Source organism: Vigna umbellata, chromosome 2 (assembly GCF_029865625.1).
Source record: "Vigna umbellata cultivar VRB3 chromosome 2, Vumbellata_1.0, whole genome shotgun sequence".
Taxonomy (NCBI): domain Eukaryota; kingdom Viridiplantae; phylum Streptophyta; class Magnoliopsida; order Fabales; family Fabaceae; genus Vigna; species Vigna umbellata.
Window position 1 is genome coordinate 8,473,115 of NC_142166.1, and position 19,591 is coordinate 8,492,705.

General features: G+C 31.1%; 3 protein-coding genes across 4 annotated transcripts; all 3 read right to left on the bottom strand.

The window, feature by feature from the left end:
- Positions 1-480: 480 nt before the first annotated feature.
- Positions 481-3,135, bottom strand: G3PP5 (Major facilitator superfamily protein). The gene is made up of 2 exons (XM_047326924.2): positions 1,745-3,135; positions 481-1,179 (listed from the first exon to the last, which is right to left on the bottom strand). Exons 1-2 carry the CDS (start codon positions 2,706-2,708, stop codon positions 665-667), a joined length of 1,479 nt encoding a protein of 492 aa, XP_047182880.1. The 5' UTR covers positions 2,709-3,135; the 3' UTR covers positions 481-664.
- A 3,933-nt stretch (positions 3,136-7,068) lies between these two features.
- On the bottom strand, positions 7,069-10,071 carry LOC124849085 (uncharacterized). Its single transcript, XM_047326948.2, has 4 exons — positions 9,586-10,071; positions 8,364-9,080; positions 8,162-8,244; positions 7,069-7,877 (listed from the first exon to the last, which is right to left on the bottom strand). Exons 1-4 carry the CDS (start codon positions 9,943-9,945, stop codon positions 7,658-7,660), a joined length of 1,380 nt encoding a protein of 459 aa, XP_047182904.1. The 5' UTR covers positions 9,946-10,071; the 3' UTR covers positions 7,069-7,657.
- A 1,545-nt stretch (positions 10,072-11,616) lies between these two features.
- LOC124849094 (RING/U-box superfamily protein) lies at positions 11,617-13,396 on the bottom strand. Of its 2 annotated transcripts, none has more exons than XM_088106446.1 (3): positions 12,983-13,396; positions 12,781-12,896; positions 11,617-12,042 (listed from the first exon to the last, which is right to left on the bottom strand). In XM_088106446.1, the coding sequence occupies exons 1-3, from the start codon at positions 13,139-13,141 to the stop codon at positions 11,751-11,753; spliced, it is 567 nt and encodes a 188-aa protein (XP_087962572.1). In that variant the 5' UTR covers positions 13,142-13,396; the 3' UTR covers positions 11,617-11,750. The 2 variants fall into 2 exon arrangements, with proteins under 2 accessions (XP_087962572.1, XP_047182910.1); XM_047326954.2 differs by having other exon boundaries at positions 12,989-13,390.
- Positions 13,397-19,591: the final 6,195 nt, after the last annotated feature.

A 19,591-nucleotide genomic window follows, 5' to 3' on the forward strand; every position in this document is an offset into this window, starting at 1 on the left:
AGTATAACAAGATAAAAAAAATACTGCATTTGCCTTAAATCTTATGCATATATTGTTACTCGTATGATTATTGATCAAATGTTGAACGAGAATAACAATTCTTATTGGCACAGAAGGCAGTGGTAACTGATATATGTTAAGAGAACCTATCAAACAATATCTGGTGAGGAGCTGAATGTTTCCAAACCTCTTGCGGCTTAACCTTTTCTTTCGAAAGACTTTCAGAGCTTAAAAGAACAATATGCATCTGCTGGTTCAAAATTTAATCAGATAAACCATTTATAAAGTGCTCAATTGTGAAACGACTTAACGGACAAGAAGACTAAAAATCATCTATCCTTATATCAGCCAGTTCCAAACATCTGATGAAGAGAATCTAGAGAAAGAGATACCGTTATTCATGACACCAACTTCGAATGTTTAAAACCATAATCAGGAATATCCACAAAAAAGCACGACTAAGACTGCATGACAACAAAATACCGAAAAAAAAGTTGAATTCTTTCACCTTAAACATTCTTATACATTTGCTATTTTTTTACAATCAGTGAATCAAGAATGAGTATATAATACAAACATTGAATGGTAATTCCTGTGTGGTAAAAGGTACCATCAAAAGGACCTGAAGTAATCAAACGTGGGTATTTCTAAAAACTATTTAAAATCACTTTCCTGAAAGTTTCTCTCTTATCTCAGTTCTTGCAATACGAATCAAGCATAAACCAGCAAAGAAAATAGACAGAATGAGCATAAAAAAGACACTGTTCCATCCCCTAGTCGAAATATATCCAGCCAAAAGTGGCCCAAGGGCAGCGCCAACAGAACCGGTGCCATCTATAATTGCAGTAACAGTAGCCAGTGCTCGGGAATTCCGATCATTCACGCTTTGCGTACCAAGATCAGCAGCCACTGCAGTTGTGATGAGCGAATATGGACCATTCACCAAAAACCCCGAAAGAAACATTAAACTGATGTTCATCAACATGGAGAGGCTCCCAAATATGCGATACAAAGCAAGTGCTGGAATTGATAGAAACAGGAATAGAATTGCAGTAATAGCACGTGCTTCAATCAAGTCAGAAACGAAACCAGCTGTGATTCCTCCTAGGACTCCCCCAATGTCAAATATCGTTGATAGCAACCCAGCAGTTTTGTGTGAGATATGCACACCGGCAACAACTGCAATGAACACCAAATTTGCAAATAAGATCATGAAAAGAGATAGTGGCTAATGTGAGACGTTAGTTTACACAAAAAGACTGGTTTTTTTATTGGCAAAAACTCTGGATTAAACCAGAGTTGTAGAACAAAAAACATAATACACAAGCCTAAGCCCTAACATTCTCTCTCTCTCTCTCAAATACACAAAAAAACAAAAAATTACAAACTATAGAAACTGCCATGACAAATATGATTGGTTCAATTTATGTAGGAGAAATAATCACCTAATTTTGTCAGCTTGCTGAGATTAGAAAACTAAACAAGTATTTTAAATTGTACCGAAGATGCGGATAAAACACCCTACAAATACCTGTCACGCAACTTCATAACTGCCTAAAGACACATCACATAACAGTTCTATCAAACAAGCACTCCAATTTCCTAGCAGCAAACCCGGACACAATTTATAAGGAAGATGGAGACACTATAAACAAATATTTGGATATGAGTAACGTACTGATGCTAGATAAAAGCCAACCATTTCTATCTATTATCATATAGCTTTGTATAAAATAACAATTACCAGTGTGCTTTATGTAGTAGGGCAACCAATACAGAAAGGTATAAGCCACTAGCTTGGAGAAAAAGAGACAGAAAGCAAACGGAGCCACTCCTGGTAACTTCCATGCCTCCAAAAACCCAATTGCAGAAGAAGAATCTGAATTATCAGAATCAATAAGCTTAGTTTCCTCCGATTCCCCTTTCTGCAGATTCTCTACATTTTTGGTGTCAACACTCATTTCGATGTCCATTCCAGGATGCACAAATCCCATACTCTCGGGGTTCACGACAAGAAACAAAAAAACCAAAATCCCCACCAAAATTATAAGGAGTCCAGGCACCACAAAGGACCAACCCCAGCCAAACTCCAAAACCCCTGAAGCCACCACTGAACCAATGATATTCCCCACCGAGGTATGCGAATTCCATACCCCCATTATCAAGCCCCTCTTCGATTCCCCTAGCCAATTCCCCACAACTGCAACCACACAAGGCCACCCAATTGACTGAAACACTCCACAAACAATCTGAACACCAACAAAAAACCCCAACACATGAACATCTAACCAATAACCTAACCCAAAAAGTATGGTAAAAAAGCCACTGCCCATCATCCCAAATACAAGAAACAACCTCAAATCTATCCGATCCCCAACGTGACCAGCGAAATACATGCCAATGGAGTAAGAAGTAAGGAATGCGAGATCAAGCTCGCCCAGCCTGTGAGTACCTTGGGTTCCATTGAAAGGTGGCCACCCAGTATCATAGGAGCTCAAGTTGGAAACTTGAGCTGCATTCGATGGCAGTGTGGGTCCCAGAACACTCTTGACAATGCTGGGGGGCTTCCTAGAGGCATGGAAGGAAGCATATGCAAGGAATGTGATGACAAGAACACATATTTTGTGGAATAGTAGGGTTTTGTGAGGGGGTTTCAGGCCAGGAAAGAGTGTCAGAGCTGGAGTCTGGCTCAAACTCTCGGATTGCATTCTAATTCATAAGGATTCTATTCTACACAATGAATCTAATACAATCTAACGTAGCACAATTACGAAAATATCAAATATTTCTCCTTTTTCTATCAGAACTGCATACAATATTAGAATCTATGATCTGAAGAATGCAAAAGAGGGATCCGAGATTGGAGACTGGAATTGAATACCGAAGGATCAAAAGGGCCTCCTGTATCATCCGTTACGAAGACAGAATTGTTGGCGTGAAATCATAATGGTGTTAGTTTTTGAGAGGGAGAAAGTACAAGTTTCAGCAGTGGCTAAAAGACAGGGAAGGAAGGTGTGAAAAGTGCAGCTACAAAGCAGTGACATAAGATAATAGATTTAGGGAACGTGTTAACCATGGAGTTGTAGAACGATGCAAGAAGGTAGAAACTGGTAAGATATTGAATCCGGGAATTGCAAGTCAAATACGTGTTACCCATAGTTGTCTCCGGATCCGACAGTAACTTCTCCAAAATGCCCCCGGAATGTTGAATGTTCTACCTCAAAATATCTTATTCTTATTATTACTATAATTACTATAACTGTATAAAAATACATAGTAGTTATTTTGAAAATTCTTCAATTACTTATTTTATTAGATAAAAACTATTTTTTATTATAAATAATTAATAATACTATTATTTGTCAAGGTAATAATGTCGGGGAATCATTAAGAAATATCTTCTTTTTTAATTTGTAATATAAGAATTATTCACTAGATTGTTTTAAAGGTCAAGACTATTTTTTATGGGGACATAAATTCAACTATTATAATGCAAAGTTTTTTCATATTAACAAAAATGTAGCAAATGTAATAGATATGAAAACATTTATCTATAAATCTTTGTATTTATGCATTTTAAATTATCATGCTAGTTTAATTTCCAAGTTTGAAATTCAACCATTATTAATGTCATTGTATAATCAAATTCAACATTAAAATCATACTATTTATTAATTAAATCCATATATTACTTGAATGTGATTAATATGTTAATTTTCATTAAATTCAATTATCAATTGCTTATCTAATTAAACTCCGTGTGTAATACGCGTGACTTTTTAAAATTTAAATCAATAGAAAAGCTTAATTTTTCATAAATCCACAAAAAGAATGGTTTATAAGGAAAGAAAAAAAAAGATAAAAGTGTTTTACTTATAATATGAAAAGTTAAAAAAAATAAATCAATTAAATTAGTGAATGTACTGTATGTACAGAACGGAACATATTAATCAAAATAATATTATCAGTCATCTAAACATGAAGAAAATCGATCGGATCAAAATCATCTAGTTAATTTAAATATGTCAATGATCCAGTTTAAATAGAATTGGATAGTTGATTCTAATAAAAAAAACTATAAAGAAAACTATAAACATATCTTAAGTATGGTTGTCAAAATTTTTACTATTTATTACAATTTTAACCACTTAAGAGATCAAACTTAAACTAACTTAATCATCAAAACACCTTTAGCATGTATCTAGTTGGACAATAAATTATCTAAACAGAAATAGAACAAATAACAAGAAAATTGTTTTAAGTGTTCGACTCTATACCCAAATAATAAAAAAATATCAAATATTTTTAATGTAGTTTACTCTTTCTAACTTCAATATGTTGGAGTTAATTGAACATTAGTTTGATTTAAACTCAATTCTAATTTTATAAAAAAAACACCTATATTACTTAATAAAGATTGCACCGCCTTAGTAAAAATTGACTTGATAGATAGTTGCTATTGTTATTTTTACTTTTTTTTATCTTATTTTGGTATGTTGTGATTATACATTATATTTGTCTACTTCATTGTTTTATTAGTTGTATATGAAAAACAAAATTTGAAAATCTCATTCTAATTATGTGGAACATGTCAAATTCTTTTTGTGATATTTTAACCACTTTCTCAAGAAATGTTGACAAAAACATGTAGTCAACAACTCTATGGCCTTTTAGGGAATAAGAAATTCAATCCTCAATTTTGTCATGACTTTAGACATAAACATCTTTATACAAAAACTATAATGGTTCCTTTTCTATGTCATCCACTATTCATGTTAACCATTTGAATAACTTGTTTTTTTCTATCGACTGAAGTATAATAATATCTACTCAAGTAAGAAAGAATCCTAGTATTAGAAAAAATAAAATATGGGGTGTGAAAAAAGTATTTTTAAATATGTAAAGTTGTTATAAGTTATTTGATGTAACATTAGTAATATATGTAATTATCTTCTAAATATTACATTTATGTTTTATGATAAAATAATAATGATTAAATTATGTTAGATAAGAATATATATATATATATATATATATATATAAAGCTTTCTCTTTAAGTTTATATTTTCATTATATTAAAACTTGAGTATAGTATAGTTATCTCTTCAACAAAAATAATGATAATAAAAATTGAATTATCATATATTTGAAAAAGACATCACATGAGATGAGAGGTATCTACATATTGTCTCAAAGCATATTCAAAGCATATTTGGTGTAAGGTTTAACTTTAAATTGATAACACAATGTCTATTAAGATATGCAATATCAACTATAATGACAACAAAGTGTACACATAGTCCTAATGAATGATGATTTGAAATGTGCATCACTTAAGTGAGAGTTCTTTAATTAGGCTTATTGAACAAATATTCGCTTAAACTAGCTTATATTTTGTTACAAGAATGTATTGGTTTTAATTTTAAGCAAAAGTCTTTTTCTTTTCTTAAAATTTAGAAAAAAGAATTAAGAAATTATAAAATAGTTACAAAATAATAAAAAATAAATTTGAGCTCAAAACTATTAAAAGGCACCATAAAACCATATTAAGTGTTCAAATATAAGATAAAACCATATTAAACTTAAGATAAGATTTAAAAAATACTAGTATTTGACTCTTGCAAGTAGCTAAAGAATAACCTTCTTCTTTGGATAATTAATCTTCAAGCGAACTGTTTTTTCACAATAATTATATAGATGTCTTTAGGATTGACAATACAATCCCTTTCTAGGTATTCTACTTTCTTCGCTAGTTTATCAAATTCTTCTAATAATTTTTCTAAAAATCCGCTGAAGAAAATTCTTCTAATAAAGGCCAATTATAAATTGAATTTCTTAGTAAAGTAGTAAACCCAAGTAACAACATTCTTAGAATTCCATTCAATATCATATCTCCATATTCTATATGCTATGAAGCAAAATATTTGCTTGTCAACTCTTCCATTAGAGAAAAGTAATTTTGAGAATTTTAGTAGTATCTCTTGGTAGTTTCTCAAATAAATACCACTAAGAAAAATATTTAACAAAATATATTCAGAATATTTTGCTTGAAACAAAATATTTCAATACAAGTGTTTTAAAATGTGTAAAAACATATTTGAAAAGTTATTTAAACTTTCTTATAGATGTCAAATGATAGAAATCAATTTTGTTAAATTGATATACAGTAAAATGGTGGAAATTTATTTTAATTGATTGAAATACAGTAAAATGGGTTACTGAAAAAAAATACTCAAAATGATTCTTTTTAGTGATTTTAATTGATTGATGTACATACGAACTGATTGAAACAAACTGATTTTGATTCTAAACAAAACCTCTGGAGCTTTAATCGATTAAGTGTTTAGCAAGGTTATGAACATTTTAATGGGTTTAAAGTCCATTTAAATCAATTGAAATCTTTGAAAATAATTCTAGCATATTAAATATCAAGATAAGCATTGCATACCTATTTAATCACAATCAAAACCTAAAAGTTACTAGACAAGATTAACTATAAGATCAACTCTTGAACACATTTATCATCAAAGTCAAGTGGTTGGAAGTATCAAATCAACTCAACTCAATCAAACTTGTTTCAATCTCAATGTCAATGAAAAATAGAATTTGTTGAACTCTCAATCTACATCATTTACTAAACTCCTTTAATCATCTTGGTGTTGTTTACTGTTCAATGGTTCACTAAGAGAAATTTTGTTTTAAAGGATTGCTAATACATCCCCAATTCAAGCCATTTAACTAGTTAACAAATGAGAGTGGTCGTTAGTTCTTTGAAGTAAGGTATATAATGTTATAGGTTGTGACAATATACTAATTATTTCATAATTAGTACGTTTGTTGTCTAATCAAATTTGAAAGAATTGTTCGTGCGTACTATATGGTCGTCCCGTCATAGATAGATTAGACAGTCAGACGAGGGAAAACAAGCTACTTGTGACTTATGAAGTCGGACTGAACATTCATACACCAGAACACAACCATCTACTGGGAACAGACGAGTGTCATGCGCGCCAAGTTCCACCAAGAAAAAAATAAGAAAAAGTAAAACTAAATGGTAAGTTGTAAATGACTTAATAGTAAGTGAACACGTGAATTAAATAAAAACTTGTGATCAATTAAATGGAAAGAACGAGACAAGAAATAAGAACTGAACATTGAAAAGTAATAGCAAAAGTAAAAATCACATACAAGATTTTGTATGCGATTTTCAGAGTAGAAAAAAGAACCAATGATTTCAAAAACATTGAAGGATGAGTCATGAAATAAAAATCACATACAAGACTTGGTAAAGGTACAGTAAAGGTTATCAACTTTTCTTCTATTGTATAACAAAAATAAACTCTGTTTACATGAAGTTCCATAATACGTTTTGTTGGATTTGGGTCTCTCAGCATGAATTTTGGGGTTAGTTGCGTGCATATAATTTAGATGAAAAAAAAAAACTAAACTTTGGGTAAGAAAAAAACTAAACTTTTAAAACTTTGAATCAATTGAGTGATTTTCTATTAATATAGGAGGATAAATTTATTTTTTCCTATGTAAAATATAAATATTGTTTAGGAGAGACCGCATTATGGTATAAATATAAACACATATATTATACAAATAATTCAAACGATAACACTTTTGCTGGTTCTGGTGAGATGATCCACTTACTCTAACCATGAAGAAGAAATGGATTGTTGCTAAGGCTTTGCAATGATTTACCATGGTGAACAAAAAGGTTAGGGTGAAGATTTTCTTCGTCTTCAAATGTTGTCCATCCCATCGAGTTTTCATGTTTCACTTCTGCATTATTGTGCCTGTTTTCCATTTCAACAACACTGTTTTTCAATTGTTTCTTCACCTCTTCTTCACTCTGCCGGTCAAATCTTGGTCTTCAACACAGTAAGAAAGGAAATTTTGTTAATAACACTTTCAGCCTGGGAGTAGATAATAGTAGTTCTACTGCTATAATGAAAATGTATGTTAAACTACCGAATTGGTTCCTATAGTTTGATCTTAACTATTTTTAGTTCCTATGGTTTGCCAAAACAAGATTAACCTATTTCCTTGCTTCTATACAATAAAAAGTAAAGATTGCATTTGTAGGAAATAGTTACTAATAATTATGCAGAAGGATATCAAACATGGAAAATGAAATGATTGAGAAATGACATACGAGAAGTTGAGATTTGTGTCTGCGCTCCTCATTTCTGTAGGCATTCTTGACAGCTCCTTCTTTACATAGTCCTCCACCAAAACCTATTTATTCATACAGAAATTTGGTTCAATGTTCAAAATAGCTCACCATGTTCTTTTTGTCCAAAAGGGAATGTAATTTGCAGTTTGAAAAACAAAAGGAAGTGTTTTAATTCTCAAACCTTGTCATCCACGGAAAAAACAGATGGTGATTGATCAGGCTGCAACTTGTTGATCAGAGACACCTCATCGTGTGCTCTTGAAAAATGCTGATAGAAGTAGGCCTCACTATCAGACCTCTCATTTAGAGACAAAGGAACTGTGTCATCATCTGTGTCACTTTTCTTGCCTTTCCTCAACCCATCAAACCCCCATTGGTTTTTTGCTCCACCACCATGCCCCTCTTTCTTATTTTTATCCCTATGAAATAGAGCTCTAAATGGCTTCCTCTTCATCTTCTCTGATCCATCCCCGAAGGGTTTGTTTTCCTTAGGATGCCTCAATTCACTTTGGGTAAAGATAGAGGGAGAAGAGACTTTTGATTGCGTTGAGTGCATGTGCAAAGTAGGTGAATTGAATATGCTCTTCTCCATCGAGTTTTTCCCAGGTTTGAAAGGAGATCCAAAGCTTAAAACCGAGGTTGCTCCTTTCATAACCTGCTTCCTTGGCTGCTTTGATGTCTTCTTGGAATTTGAATTCTCTTTGTTCATCAAGCACTGATCATCCTTCAAGTCAATATCTGACCATTCTTCCTCAGGATTTTCTCTGGTGTCTGTCAGCCCTGCACTGATCACTTCCCTGCCTTCGATCTCACCTCCTTGAACTGCCAATCTCACAAGCAAAGGCCTCCTTGAAGATTGACACTCTCCTTCAGAAATGCATTTGGCATGAAGAAGTTCCTGGCACCAACCAATAAGTAAACAATGTTACATTTAATTAAAACTTAGTAACTCAAAGGTAGAACTTCTTATCAATATTCTGTACAAAATTGCAATCATAACTGGAATTCAAAATCTTAGTTGTGATCTCAAGCCTCAATTCAATAGTTCTAGAGTCTATCCACATCATCACTACCAGATTTGGGACCAATAAGAAACAATTTTGTACTTCTCAGCAACATGAAAAAAAAAATTGCAACAAAACCGGAAGCGTAAATGTAATAGGGGCCAATATCAAATGAATTTGATAAAATAATGGATTTGTTAAAAAACAAAAGGTATTTAGTACAAAATGATTGTTAGTTTAAGTGGTTAAAAGTATTTATTTAGAAACATCATAAAGTTCTTCCATTTATTAACATATAAATCATTCTGGGCAACATAATCTCGAAGCGGGTGAATGCCAAATGAACAAGAATGTTGGCGAAAGTGAGATTCTTCATAGATCAAGACTAGTCCTACTCACCTGTAAGAACATAAGCTTGTCTTTGATGATGGAGGCATGATCCTGTTCTGGAGGGGGAGAAGCAAGAAGGGTATCAAGCAAATGGGCCCTGAAAGCCGAAACCTCATCTTCAGAGAGGATGTCATCTTTGTGTAGAGCCATCAAGTTGAGAATCTGATGGAGAGAGTCTTGCTGCCATTTGAGGTTGTCGGATTGAAGTTTCCACAGTGTGTGCTCTGCGGAAACCAAACACTTTTTCTTGAGGCCCAACGGAAGAATGGTCTTGCATAGAGAGGTGATTGAATCGTGCAGAGTGGAGTAGTACGCCCTGGGTGCATTTGAGTACCCCATTTTTTCATACGAAGAACAAGAATTTTTCATGCCAATGAAAATGGTGTCTTGTAGAAATGAGGAAGAAACAAACCAGAAGAAACAACGTTGTATTTTGAATCTGGGGTGGTGAGCTGAACGGTCACTTGATGATGACGATAATGCAGGAACTAGCCGTTGCTCAATGGGTCGGGTGGCAAATGCAAATGTTTGATTCTTTAAAAAAAAAATTTATGTCTGTTATTTAGATTTCTTTCACTATTTTAATCTTGATATTTTAAAAAGTTTATATCTTTCTTTCATTGAACATCTAAAAAGTCTATTAATTTAAGATATTATAAAAAAATTATTTAACTAACTGAAATATACAAATAAATATATACAAAAACTAAACTGTAATTTTGAGAAATGTAAAACTAAAACAGTAAGAAATAATAAATAAATGAAAAATATCATGAAGAATTGAAGAACAACTGAATAATAGTTTTAAAATTTTTCAAACAAACTGGAGAGTTTACTAGAGTTCACATAATAAAAAAATACAATGTCTTGTATCTGTTTATTATATACAATTTGTCTATTAAAGGTAACGCATTGTTAATTAATAAACTCATAAATTTTAGTTGAAAGAAATGAGTGATAAGTTCAAGATTGTTAAAAGTATTTCACCTAATTATTGAACTTAATTGCATTAGAAAGAAAAAGTATTTATTTAAATAATAATTGTACCGAATGGTTTCATTCATTTGATATTCTTAAATAAGATTTCTCAAATTAAATTGAATTAACTTATGCTATTAGAAAATACACTTAAAATAGTAGGATATATAATAATTCAAATAATTTATATAATTAAAATTTTTAAATAACTCAATTTAGTTTATTTTGTTTAAATCATAAATTGTGTTTCATGTAAAGAATTATATAACACAATTAAACTGTTTCAAATAAGTTTAAAGTTTACTTTATTTCCGTTGAATTAGTATGTTTTACTCTCTTTTAATAAATTCTATCGGTGTTCTCTTATGTGTATAATAATAAGAATGTAGATATCAAACTATTCCAGTAGGTTATTTAGTTTTCGAAGAAAAAAATCCAATCAAACAATTATATTGCATTTAACTAAACTGAAAATAGTTCAACTCGTTTTTTAGTTAAGTTTTTTATTTTTTGACATACTATTATTTTAGTTTAGTCCAACGTTTGTATAATTTGATTCAATTTAAAAAGTAGGCTACTGATGTAAATTCTTTATCTTCATTAAATTTTTACTTGCTTATTTTGCTTTCAACATCTGTTTGTTAAGAAAAAAAATTATATGATTACCGAAATATTAATTCCAGGTTTAGTTTTGGTTTAGCAAAAAACTTTAATTCAATAGCTATAACAATTTTCGTAAGAAAAGTTATGTTTATTAGGGAATTAATTTTCAATTTAGTTTTAGTTGAACAAAGAAAAATACAATATAATAATTATAGTATTAAAAAACTATAATAGTCAGTTTATTTTTTAATATAAGTAGTAAACTAAACTTGTAAATAATGTAGTTTAATTCACTATTAAAATTAACTAGTTTAGTTTAATTTTGTATAACTACTTTATAGTTTAACCTAGATTTTCCTAAACAAACGTACGACTAACCTATTATAAAGTATATGCTCTTCAATGTGGCATTACTGTCAAATGTATTACATGTTTTATGATTTGATATTTCATCGGAGCTTGCCAAAATAATGAGTGATTGATTGATCTTCAAATGTGGTAGATTAGATACATATAATCACTTTGAAGTTCAAATATTCAAACAAATGACTTCATGTTATCCAACTCAGTCTAGAATGGAAGACAGGGAAAAGTTAAAGAGAGAGGGAAAGAATGGTTGTTCTGCAACATGGACAATGAGAATTATTTTCCAACCATGGTTTCAAGCATCTGTCATGGAACTTATGTGCACAAGGAAGATGGATCAGTGTCTCTCCGACCCTGAATGATTCCAAGCACACTGCACAGTCCTCTTGTTCAGAGGCCTTCCAGCTCCATCTACTCCAACTGAATTTCCTTGCACCACTTTTCTTTGACCCATATACCTCTGTGTGCAACTCTGTTATGCTTGTTCTTCCACCCTCCACACATGTTGTACTCTTTTGCCTGTTCATTCATTAACCATAATAAGTTTTCAAAACAAAACACACAAAACCTTACAAGAATCATTTGAGCCTGAAGTGAGGACAATGCATAGTAGGATCTTATATCTGATATGCTCAAATTCAACTTAGTCATGAACCAACTATTCCAAAACCTAAATAGAAGAGCTATTTGAGCCTGAAGAAAGCTGAAATACAACTTGTGTAGCCATAGCATGACATAAAATACCAATTTCAGAAACACAAACAATTAGACAAAGACACAGATGTAGAATCACAAACCAGTGAGTAGTGTATGATGAGTTTATTGAAAGACTACTTTAAAAATCCTACCATTGATAGTTTGTAATTGATTGATATTATAAAAAAATTTACACGGCTAAGTTGTTGCTAAATCTGTTGTGGTGTGTTATACTCGATAGGCAATTTTTTTTTCCTAATGCAGTTTGATGCTTAGGCTGAAATAGTTGATCACAGAATAGCTATAGTTTCTGCAAGATGGTTCTCTAGCAGTATCTTTCTGCATAGTTTCTGGTATTGTGAAATTTATGCAGAATGTCTAGTTCTTCATCTCTCTAGACATAAGCTTTTGGAACTATGTTGTTGTTTAAAGATGACCAGAAGTAGGCTTGTGCTTTGATTTGGCTATGCTTTTACAGTATTCTGCTTCTTCAAGAAAGATAATCAGATCTGCATAAAAAAAAAAGCAAAAAACTTTTTTTCATGATTTTCTTTTGTATACCTTTTGTTATCTGACATCCTTTGTGCTCTGAACTTGTCATCCAATCTCTGTCTGGCTTCTCTGGCAGCTCCTGCCATATCCTCATCTGGGTGTGTATGGTATAACATGCCTCTTTGCTGTTTCCATTGAAATTCAGGAAGAAAAGTAATGATAAAAATGTGGTTATAAATGAAAGGGGAATTGAGGGATATTAGGTACATACACACACCTGTGAAGTGGACAAGGAAAAGTTACTTGCATACAAACCAAAAGAAGAGCGCCTTGTGGATACATGTGAAGCTAAAGAAGTTGAGTTTGAATCCAAGCAACTATGGAATCTTCTTCTTCTTGCACATTCAACTCCTGGAAGCATTCCAGCCATGGATGCTCACAACAAACTATGAAGTTTAATACATTGTGTCTTGCGTCTTATGTCATGAACTTGTTCTACAATTTCTTGAATCATGGTTTGTCCTGTTCCTGCTAGTGCTTGCTGACAGAGGAATAGAAAGAGAATTATGAAAGTGGAAAAGATGGTTTGATTTGGAAATCACACTGATTTTATTTGTTAAAGCCAAAATTGAGTAGTTGGTATGGCACAGCTGTTGCCCTACGCCATTACTTTCTGCGATAACTGGAAAGACAAAATTAGGCTCCAACTTTGACATATTTCATCACTACTTGGACACTTTATTTGAAATTATTCTTAAAATCAATTTCTTTATTGGTAGATTTCTTCTTTTATTTTATATGTTTGTCTTATATGTTTAATTTTGAAATAAGTCGTTTTCTTTACTTATTTTAATAAATAATTTTATTATTTAAAAAACATCTACCTTGATTAAATCTTTTACATAAATGATGAACAGAACAGAACTAGTCAAATTAAAAAAAAAAAAAAGAAAGTTACATAATTTTATGATAGTTGATGTATTTCAATCGATAATAAAAGATACAGAAAAGAAGAATGTACGAAAAGTATGTCATGAAAAATTTTATTCTAACCTACAAAAGTTATCTATTGGAAGATTTTTGAAGTTTTCAGAAGTCTTACGTTAGAATGTGATATTTCTATGTTTGATAGGACACTTTGAAATATATGTCTAGTATCTAACATTTTCAGAAATTATTTTTTATTATGCGTTCTACTGAAATCTCCAATACATGAACACTGAAAATAGTATTTTATTGAGAGTACTGTAAAATCCGATGTTTCTAACTACTTCTATTTCTTTCAATTTATAAATTTTTGTATTTTCACACTTAACTTTTTTGAAATTTTAAACAATTTTCGGATAAATAGTAAGTATAATAAATATGAATATATTTATTTTAGCACAACAAAAAATTATATTTTTTATATAAAAATTTTAGTTTTATTAATTTTGTTTAAATTTAATTAATAGTTAAAGTAATTGACTACATGTTTAATATTTAGTAATAATAATGTGTTCCTTTAGAAAAATAAAATTAATATATAATTAATGTTGAAGGTGTGAGATCTTTTTCTTATATAAGATGATCAGATTTTTTATTTAATTATGACAGAGATTTTCTTATTTCTTAAAGATAAAAGAGAAATTTTATTTATCTTTTATTACTTTTTCTTAGTACTCATACTTTATTTTCATATTGTCAAATGGAACATATTAATTAAAGGATTAATATGAAGTGTGGGAGGCATATATTTTTTTACTCGGCTTTGCATTTCTGCTACAAAATGAAAAAGTTTTGTAGTTTTTATCACATGAGGATTCGTAGTTTTCATTAAAAAGATGGTACGTTGAATTATAATATTTTTGTTGAATATACGTGGATATAAACTTTAAATACCGAAACATATTAAATTCTTTTATGTGTTTTTATTTAAATTTATATCTTAGTTGTAAGTGTGTTTTATTTAAAATTGTTTTTCTGTTATGTGATTTCCAACAATAGCATGAGAGGTTTCGATCAAGGATTATTATAAAAGGAGAAAGAGGAGTAATTTGATGTGTAGAGCACAATCACGGCTGTTTGTTATGTTTTTTTTTAAAAGAGGCGAACGTTGATCAACTTTTAAATTTTTACAATCACTAGTAAAAAATAGATTTTTTATAACTATATATAAAAGTAGAGACGATGTGAATTTTATAATTAATATGAAATCTTTTACATTGGTTTGGAGTCAGAAGTGGTATAAAAAGTCAAGTAATAACATTTTTGTAATATTAGAGAAAATTTTGTATACTAGTTACACCTATTGATTTTTTAAAATTGAAGAAACATTTTTATATTGGTTTTGAAATATAGAGAGAAAATTTACTTTTATATTAACTTTTATTTTTACAAAGGGCACTTTTGAGATTTTCATAAAATTGGTGGAAGTGCAGAGAGAAGCTTTTAGATATTGAATGTGTTTGACCATTGCATATATATATATATATATATATATATATAATAATAATATTCAAATATGTTTTTATTCTCTCACTTCCATCAAATTTTCCATATAATTTAATCAAAATTTACTTTTAAATCCATCCACTTTCACCTCTAGATCTTTTAAAAGAAAAAAACACAAACTTTACCTTCAAATCCACCTAAATTCATCTACTCACTCTTCTCCAAATTCATCTTTGAATATGAATACAACCTTTATCTTATAAAATATCTTAATGAAATACTTGTTGATTGATGAAAATAATACATATTAGAAAGTCTCACATCACCTAAGATAAGTAATAGAGTGGGTGATAGTGACTATATAATGGAATGTAAGTTTATTATTTTAGATGTTTTAGTTAAAAAAAACTTTAAGCTTGTATTTGATTTTTTTTTATACTTTTGTAATACAGTGTTGTGAGGTGAGCATGAGAGAGTTGTCTATGTATTGTACAAATTTTTAGATTTTAGTTGTCATTAGACAACTGTCATAGTTTTTTCTGATTTTGGAGTTTCCATATTATATTATTATGTTAATCTTATTTCTCTATTAGTAGGGTAATTCTCGGGAATAAAGATGTTGATGTTCTCCATAATACTTTTCTTCCATTAGAGTGATATCAAGAACTTATGGTTCGATAAGATATTTTTAGTATGCTTATTGGTTGTAGTTTAGTCTAATCTTCCACACCACAAAAGATTAATTCCTTATTGTTGGATAATCATTCTTGGTTGTTGAATTTACAATGACATTTGCAAATGTTGTCAAATGTGACATAGAGAAATTTGATGGAAGGGTTGTTGTCACTGAAGATGTTGTCGTGTTGGTGCAGTGAATATGTAGCTGAGCTCTTGGAGGTCTAACGAGGTGCAATGGTGGATCTACAAAGCTTTTCGTAGTGGAGCTTGTGGTGACTTATGCAATGTTCGATGAAGGTTGACAGTGGAGCAGCGGGGACTGATGTGCTTCTAGCGAGATGTAGGGATGTCCAATGCTACTATAGTGATTGCAACATTTCTAGCGAGCTACAAGGAGAACCAGTGTTAGCTGTGAATGTTAGGATGAGTCTTTTGCTAGCAATAGTTATACATGGACATAGACTAATATTGATGCATGATATGGTGATTTATACACGACTTTATTAGCATTGATGTAGGTGTGTGGTATTTTTGCACAGACATCGACTAACACTGATGTAAGGTATATGGTGCTTATATATAAGTATTGATGTGAACTAAAAGGAAATTCTTGAAATTGTTTAATTTTAAGTGAGTATACTTTTTTATGATAGAGTATGATTGATGGTATAGACAATGAAAATAAAAAGAAATATATATTTATTTTAATCATGGTAAAATTATTAAATTGATAAAAATAATAATCATAAAAAGTCTTACATTACTTAAAATAAATAATACAGTGAACGGTATTAATTATATAATAAATTTTAAACTCATAGCTTTAGATGTTTGAATATGCTTTAAACATTGTTATAAGAATATGAAAAGTTATCGATATATTATAAAAAATTTCATTTTTATCGTGATTAAATAACGGTTATGATTTTTTTTGGGATTTTAACTTTTGTAAATTATATTCATCTTGTTTCAAGCGTTTTTTCCATCAATAGTATTGAATTTTTTCCTACCTAATGTCACGAAACCTATTTGTATTGCTTTGAAGTTTTGATTGAATAGCATAGAATAAAAAGGAATGACATTTTGACAAAAACAAAATAAAATTGTGAAAACAAATATTGACTCGAATCTATTGATAAGATATGAGAATAGGTCCTCCACTTGGTTTTGTCGAGTCAAAAACTAAGTGAAGGGATAAAGAAAACAAAATGGATGTGATCTCTTTGTTATTTACACAGACTCACCATTCACAGCCTCTATTATTCCCTCAAATACGTTTTAAAGGATAAGGACAAAGATAGATCCCCGTCACGTCACATCCTTGAGGTTGGAAATGGTGAATATTAGAAAAGTTTAATAAAATTAGATTCGAATATGATACAGCACTATAGCGGAATTAATTCAGTGTAATGTAAATACAAAAAGTTCAATTATTATAGGATTTGGATGATATTTTCATGTGTCATAATCTTATCCTTTAGTCCGTAGATTATGTTTAATGATAGTGTTCGTGTTTGTATAAACACACCGATATATTTTACAACGAACTTATGAAGTAAAACATTAAAAGAAATTATCAAAATAAGACAAATATATGTTATGCAATAGACATGTTTCTTTAAGAAATTCTTTGCAAAACTTTTACCTCTCGTTTAAATAAGTACATACATCAAATTAACCTTTTCTTTCGATGCTTATCAATGTTAAATACATAAATATAAACTATTTGATAAAATTCTATATTATATTATCAAGAGAGTCTAATCATAGTAATTTATTAAACTTTGATATATTTTGTCAAACTTAAAAAATAAAAAATAATGTAAATAGTCCTTTCAATTATGTTAAATGTTTTTGTGTCAAATGTATTTCATATTGGAATTTGAGTTGTTTTTGACCTCAGTCAATCGAAAAACGTGATTGACACGTGAAAAAAATTTGACATAATTGAGTTAAAATTATTATATTTATTCATTTTTAAAGTTTAAGACTAAAATGTATCAAAGTTTTGAACGACGAATTTTAATTTCACGTCAAAATTTAAGATCTAAAAACATATTTAATTTTTAATAAAATTAGGTTTAATTATTTTTGTAACATCCCAGATTATATAGAATCATATAACATAGTAGGTCCACATTTATATAAAAAGAGAACACTTAGAGTAGACTCTAAATAAAGTTGTTAAGCTTACAGTCATCCCAAAATGAGACATGATTTAAAACTTAAACGCAATTAGAGTATTTCAGAAGGATAGGAATCACCGGGAAAATCCTCAACAACTAAATAGTAATTCAAAATACAAGAAATACTAAGAGAATCCTAAGGAGACTAAGCAGCAGCATCGTCTCCTTCCAAAGCCTGCTCCAGAGGCACCTCATCCATCTCTGCTCACATCCAACTGGATGATCATTGCAAAAGAAAGCATACCCAAGCAAACACAAACACACAAGCAAGGGTGAGCTAGATATAAAAATCATGTTATAGCGGTCACAGGCAATATGCAATCAAAGACAGATACAATACACTACACCCACATGACTTGTTGCACTTAAACTTGACTCATCCAGACTTAGAATGATTGTCAAGCTATGGCGGGTTATGCACTCGTGGTGGCCTCTACTGCTTTGCAAAGTCATTGTCAATGGGTTTCACCCTACCACACTCACAAGGTTAGTCTGTTATCACTCACCTTGGGCCATACTAGAAGCACCCAAGACTAGGACCTCCTGCTACTACTCACGACATGATTCAATCCTTTCTACTTGAGAATGATTGACCATTGTAGTTTCAGGATAACCCCCAAGACTGAGCTACCATGCAAATCATTCTAAACACCGAGGGCACCACCATGTATCCCCCCTTGAGGATCATGGAATTACGTCCAATACTGATACTTTTCACTTTAACACCAACATGATAATGCACACATAAGCCCTTAAAGCAACTAGAACAATTAAGTAAAATAGCATACTGGAATAAATAGGAATATAGGCCGAACGGAAAACATCAACACATAATGAGCAAGACCAAACATCCTGTGAATGGTGGAGATCGAACAATATCTCTCTTCCCAAAGACAGAACCGAACGGTTCATAAAGGTAAGACTGAAGAAGTGGCCGAACACTACTTAAGACCATCCACTAAGACCGAACGCTACCAAGACCACCCACTAAGATCGAATGCTACTTAAGACCATCCACTAAGACCGAACGCTACCAAAACCACCCACTAAGACCGAACGCTACTTAAGAGACTGAACGCTACCTAATAGATCGAGCGCTACCTGAGAGACCGAACACTACCTGAGACCGAGCACTATCAAGATCGAACGCTACCTAAGACCGAGCACTATCAAGATCGAACGCTACCTAAGACCGACCACTATCAAGATCGAACACTACCTAAGAGACCGAACGCTCAACAGTGCATGGTCGAACGATTATCAGTTCACTTTCGGCGAAACTGCATAATTCTATAGAATTTCTGCAGAATTATGAACAACACCTAACATAACCATTCCTAACCATTTTTACTAACTTCTAACACCCTTAATTCTTGTTTTATACTTAATTAAACTTATCTAAATGATTCTAAACATTCCTACTACCATTCTAAAGTTATTAAGACTCAATTTCAACTCTAAAACACCAATTTTCAAAACTTAGGGATCCAAAACCCAATCCTACTGCTTTGCACCTATTTTGATCGATTTAGTGACTCAAACAATTCATAATACACTAGCTAAGACTGTCCCAACAACCCAAT

Bases quoted from the DNA above. Each gene is read 5' to 3' on its own strand.
- G3PP5 (XM_047326924.2), bottom strand. From the start codon at position 2,708: ATGCAATCCGAGAGTTTGAGCCAGACTCCAGCTCTGACACTCTTTCCT. The intron at 1,180-1,744 runs GTAATTGTTATT...TGTTCATTGCAG, and splicing joins CTACTACATAAAGCACACTG to TTGTTGCCGGTGTGCATATC.
- LOC124849085 (XM_047326948.2), bottom strand. From the start codon at position 9,945: ATGAAAAATTCTTGTTCTTCGTATGAAAAAATGGGGTACTCAAATGCA. The intron at 9,081-9,585 runs GTGAGTAGGACT...GGTTGGTGCCAG, and splicing joins ACAAGCTTATGTTCTTACAG to GAACTTCTTCATGCCAAATG. The intron at 7,878-8,161 runs GTATGTCATTTC...ACTGTGTTGAAG, and splicing joins GACACAAATCTCAACTTCTC to ACCAAGATTTGACCGGCAGA.
- LOC124849094 (XM_088106446.1), bottom strand. From the start codon at position 13,141: ATGGCTGGAATGCTTCCAGGAGTTGAATGTGCAAGAAGAAGAAGATTC. The intron at 12,897-12,982 runs GTATGTACCTAA...CAATGGAAACAG, and splicing joins TGTCCACTTCACAGGTGTGT to CAAAGAGGCATGTTATACCA. The intron at 12,043-12,780 runs GTATACAAAAGA...ATGAATGAACAG, and splicing joins AGGATGTCAGATAACAAAAG to GCAAAAGAGTACAACATGTG.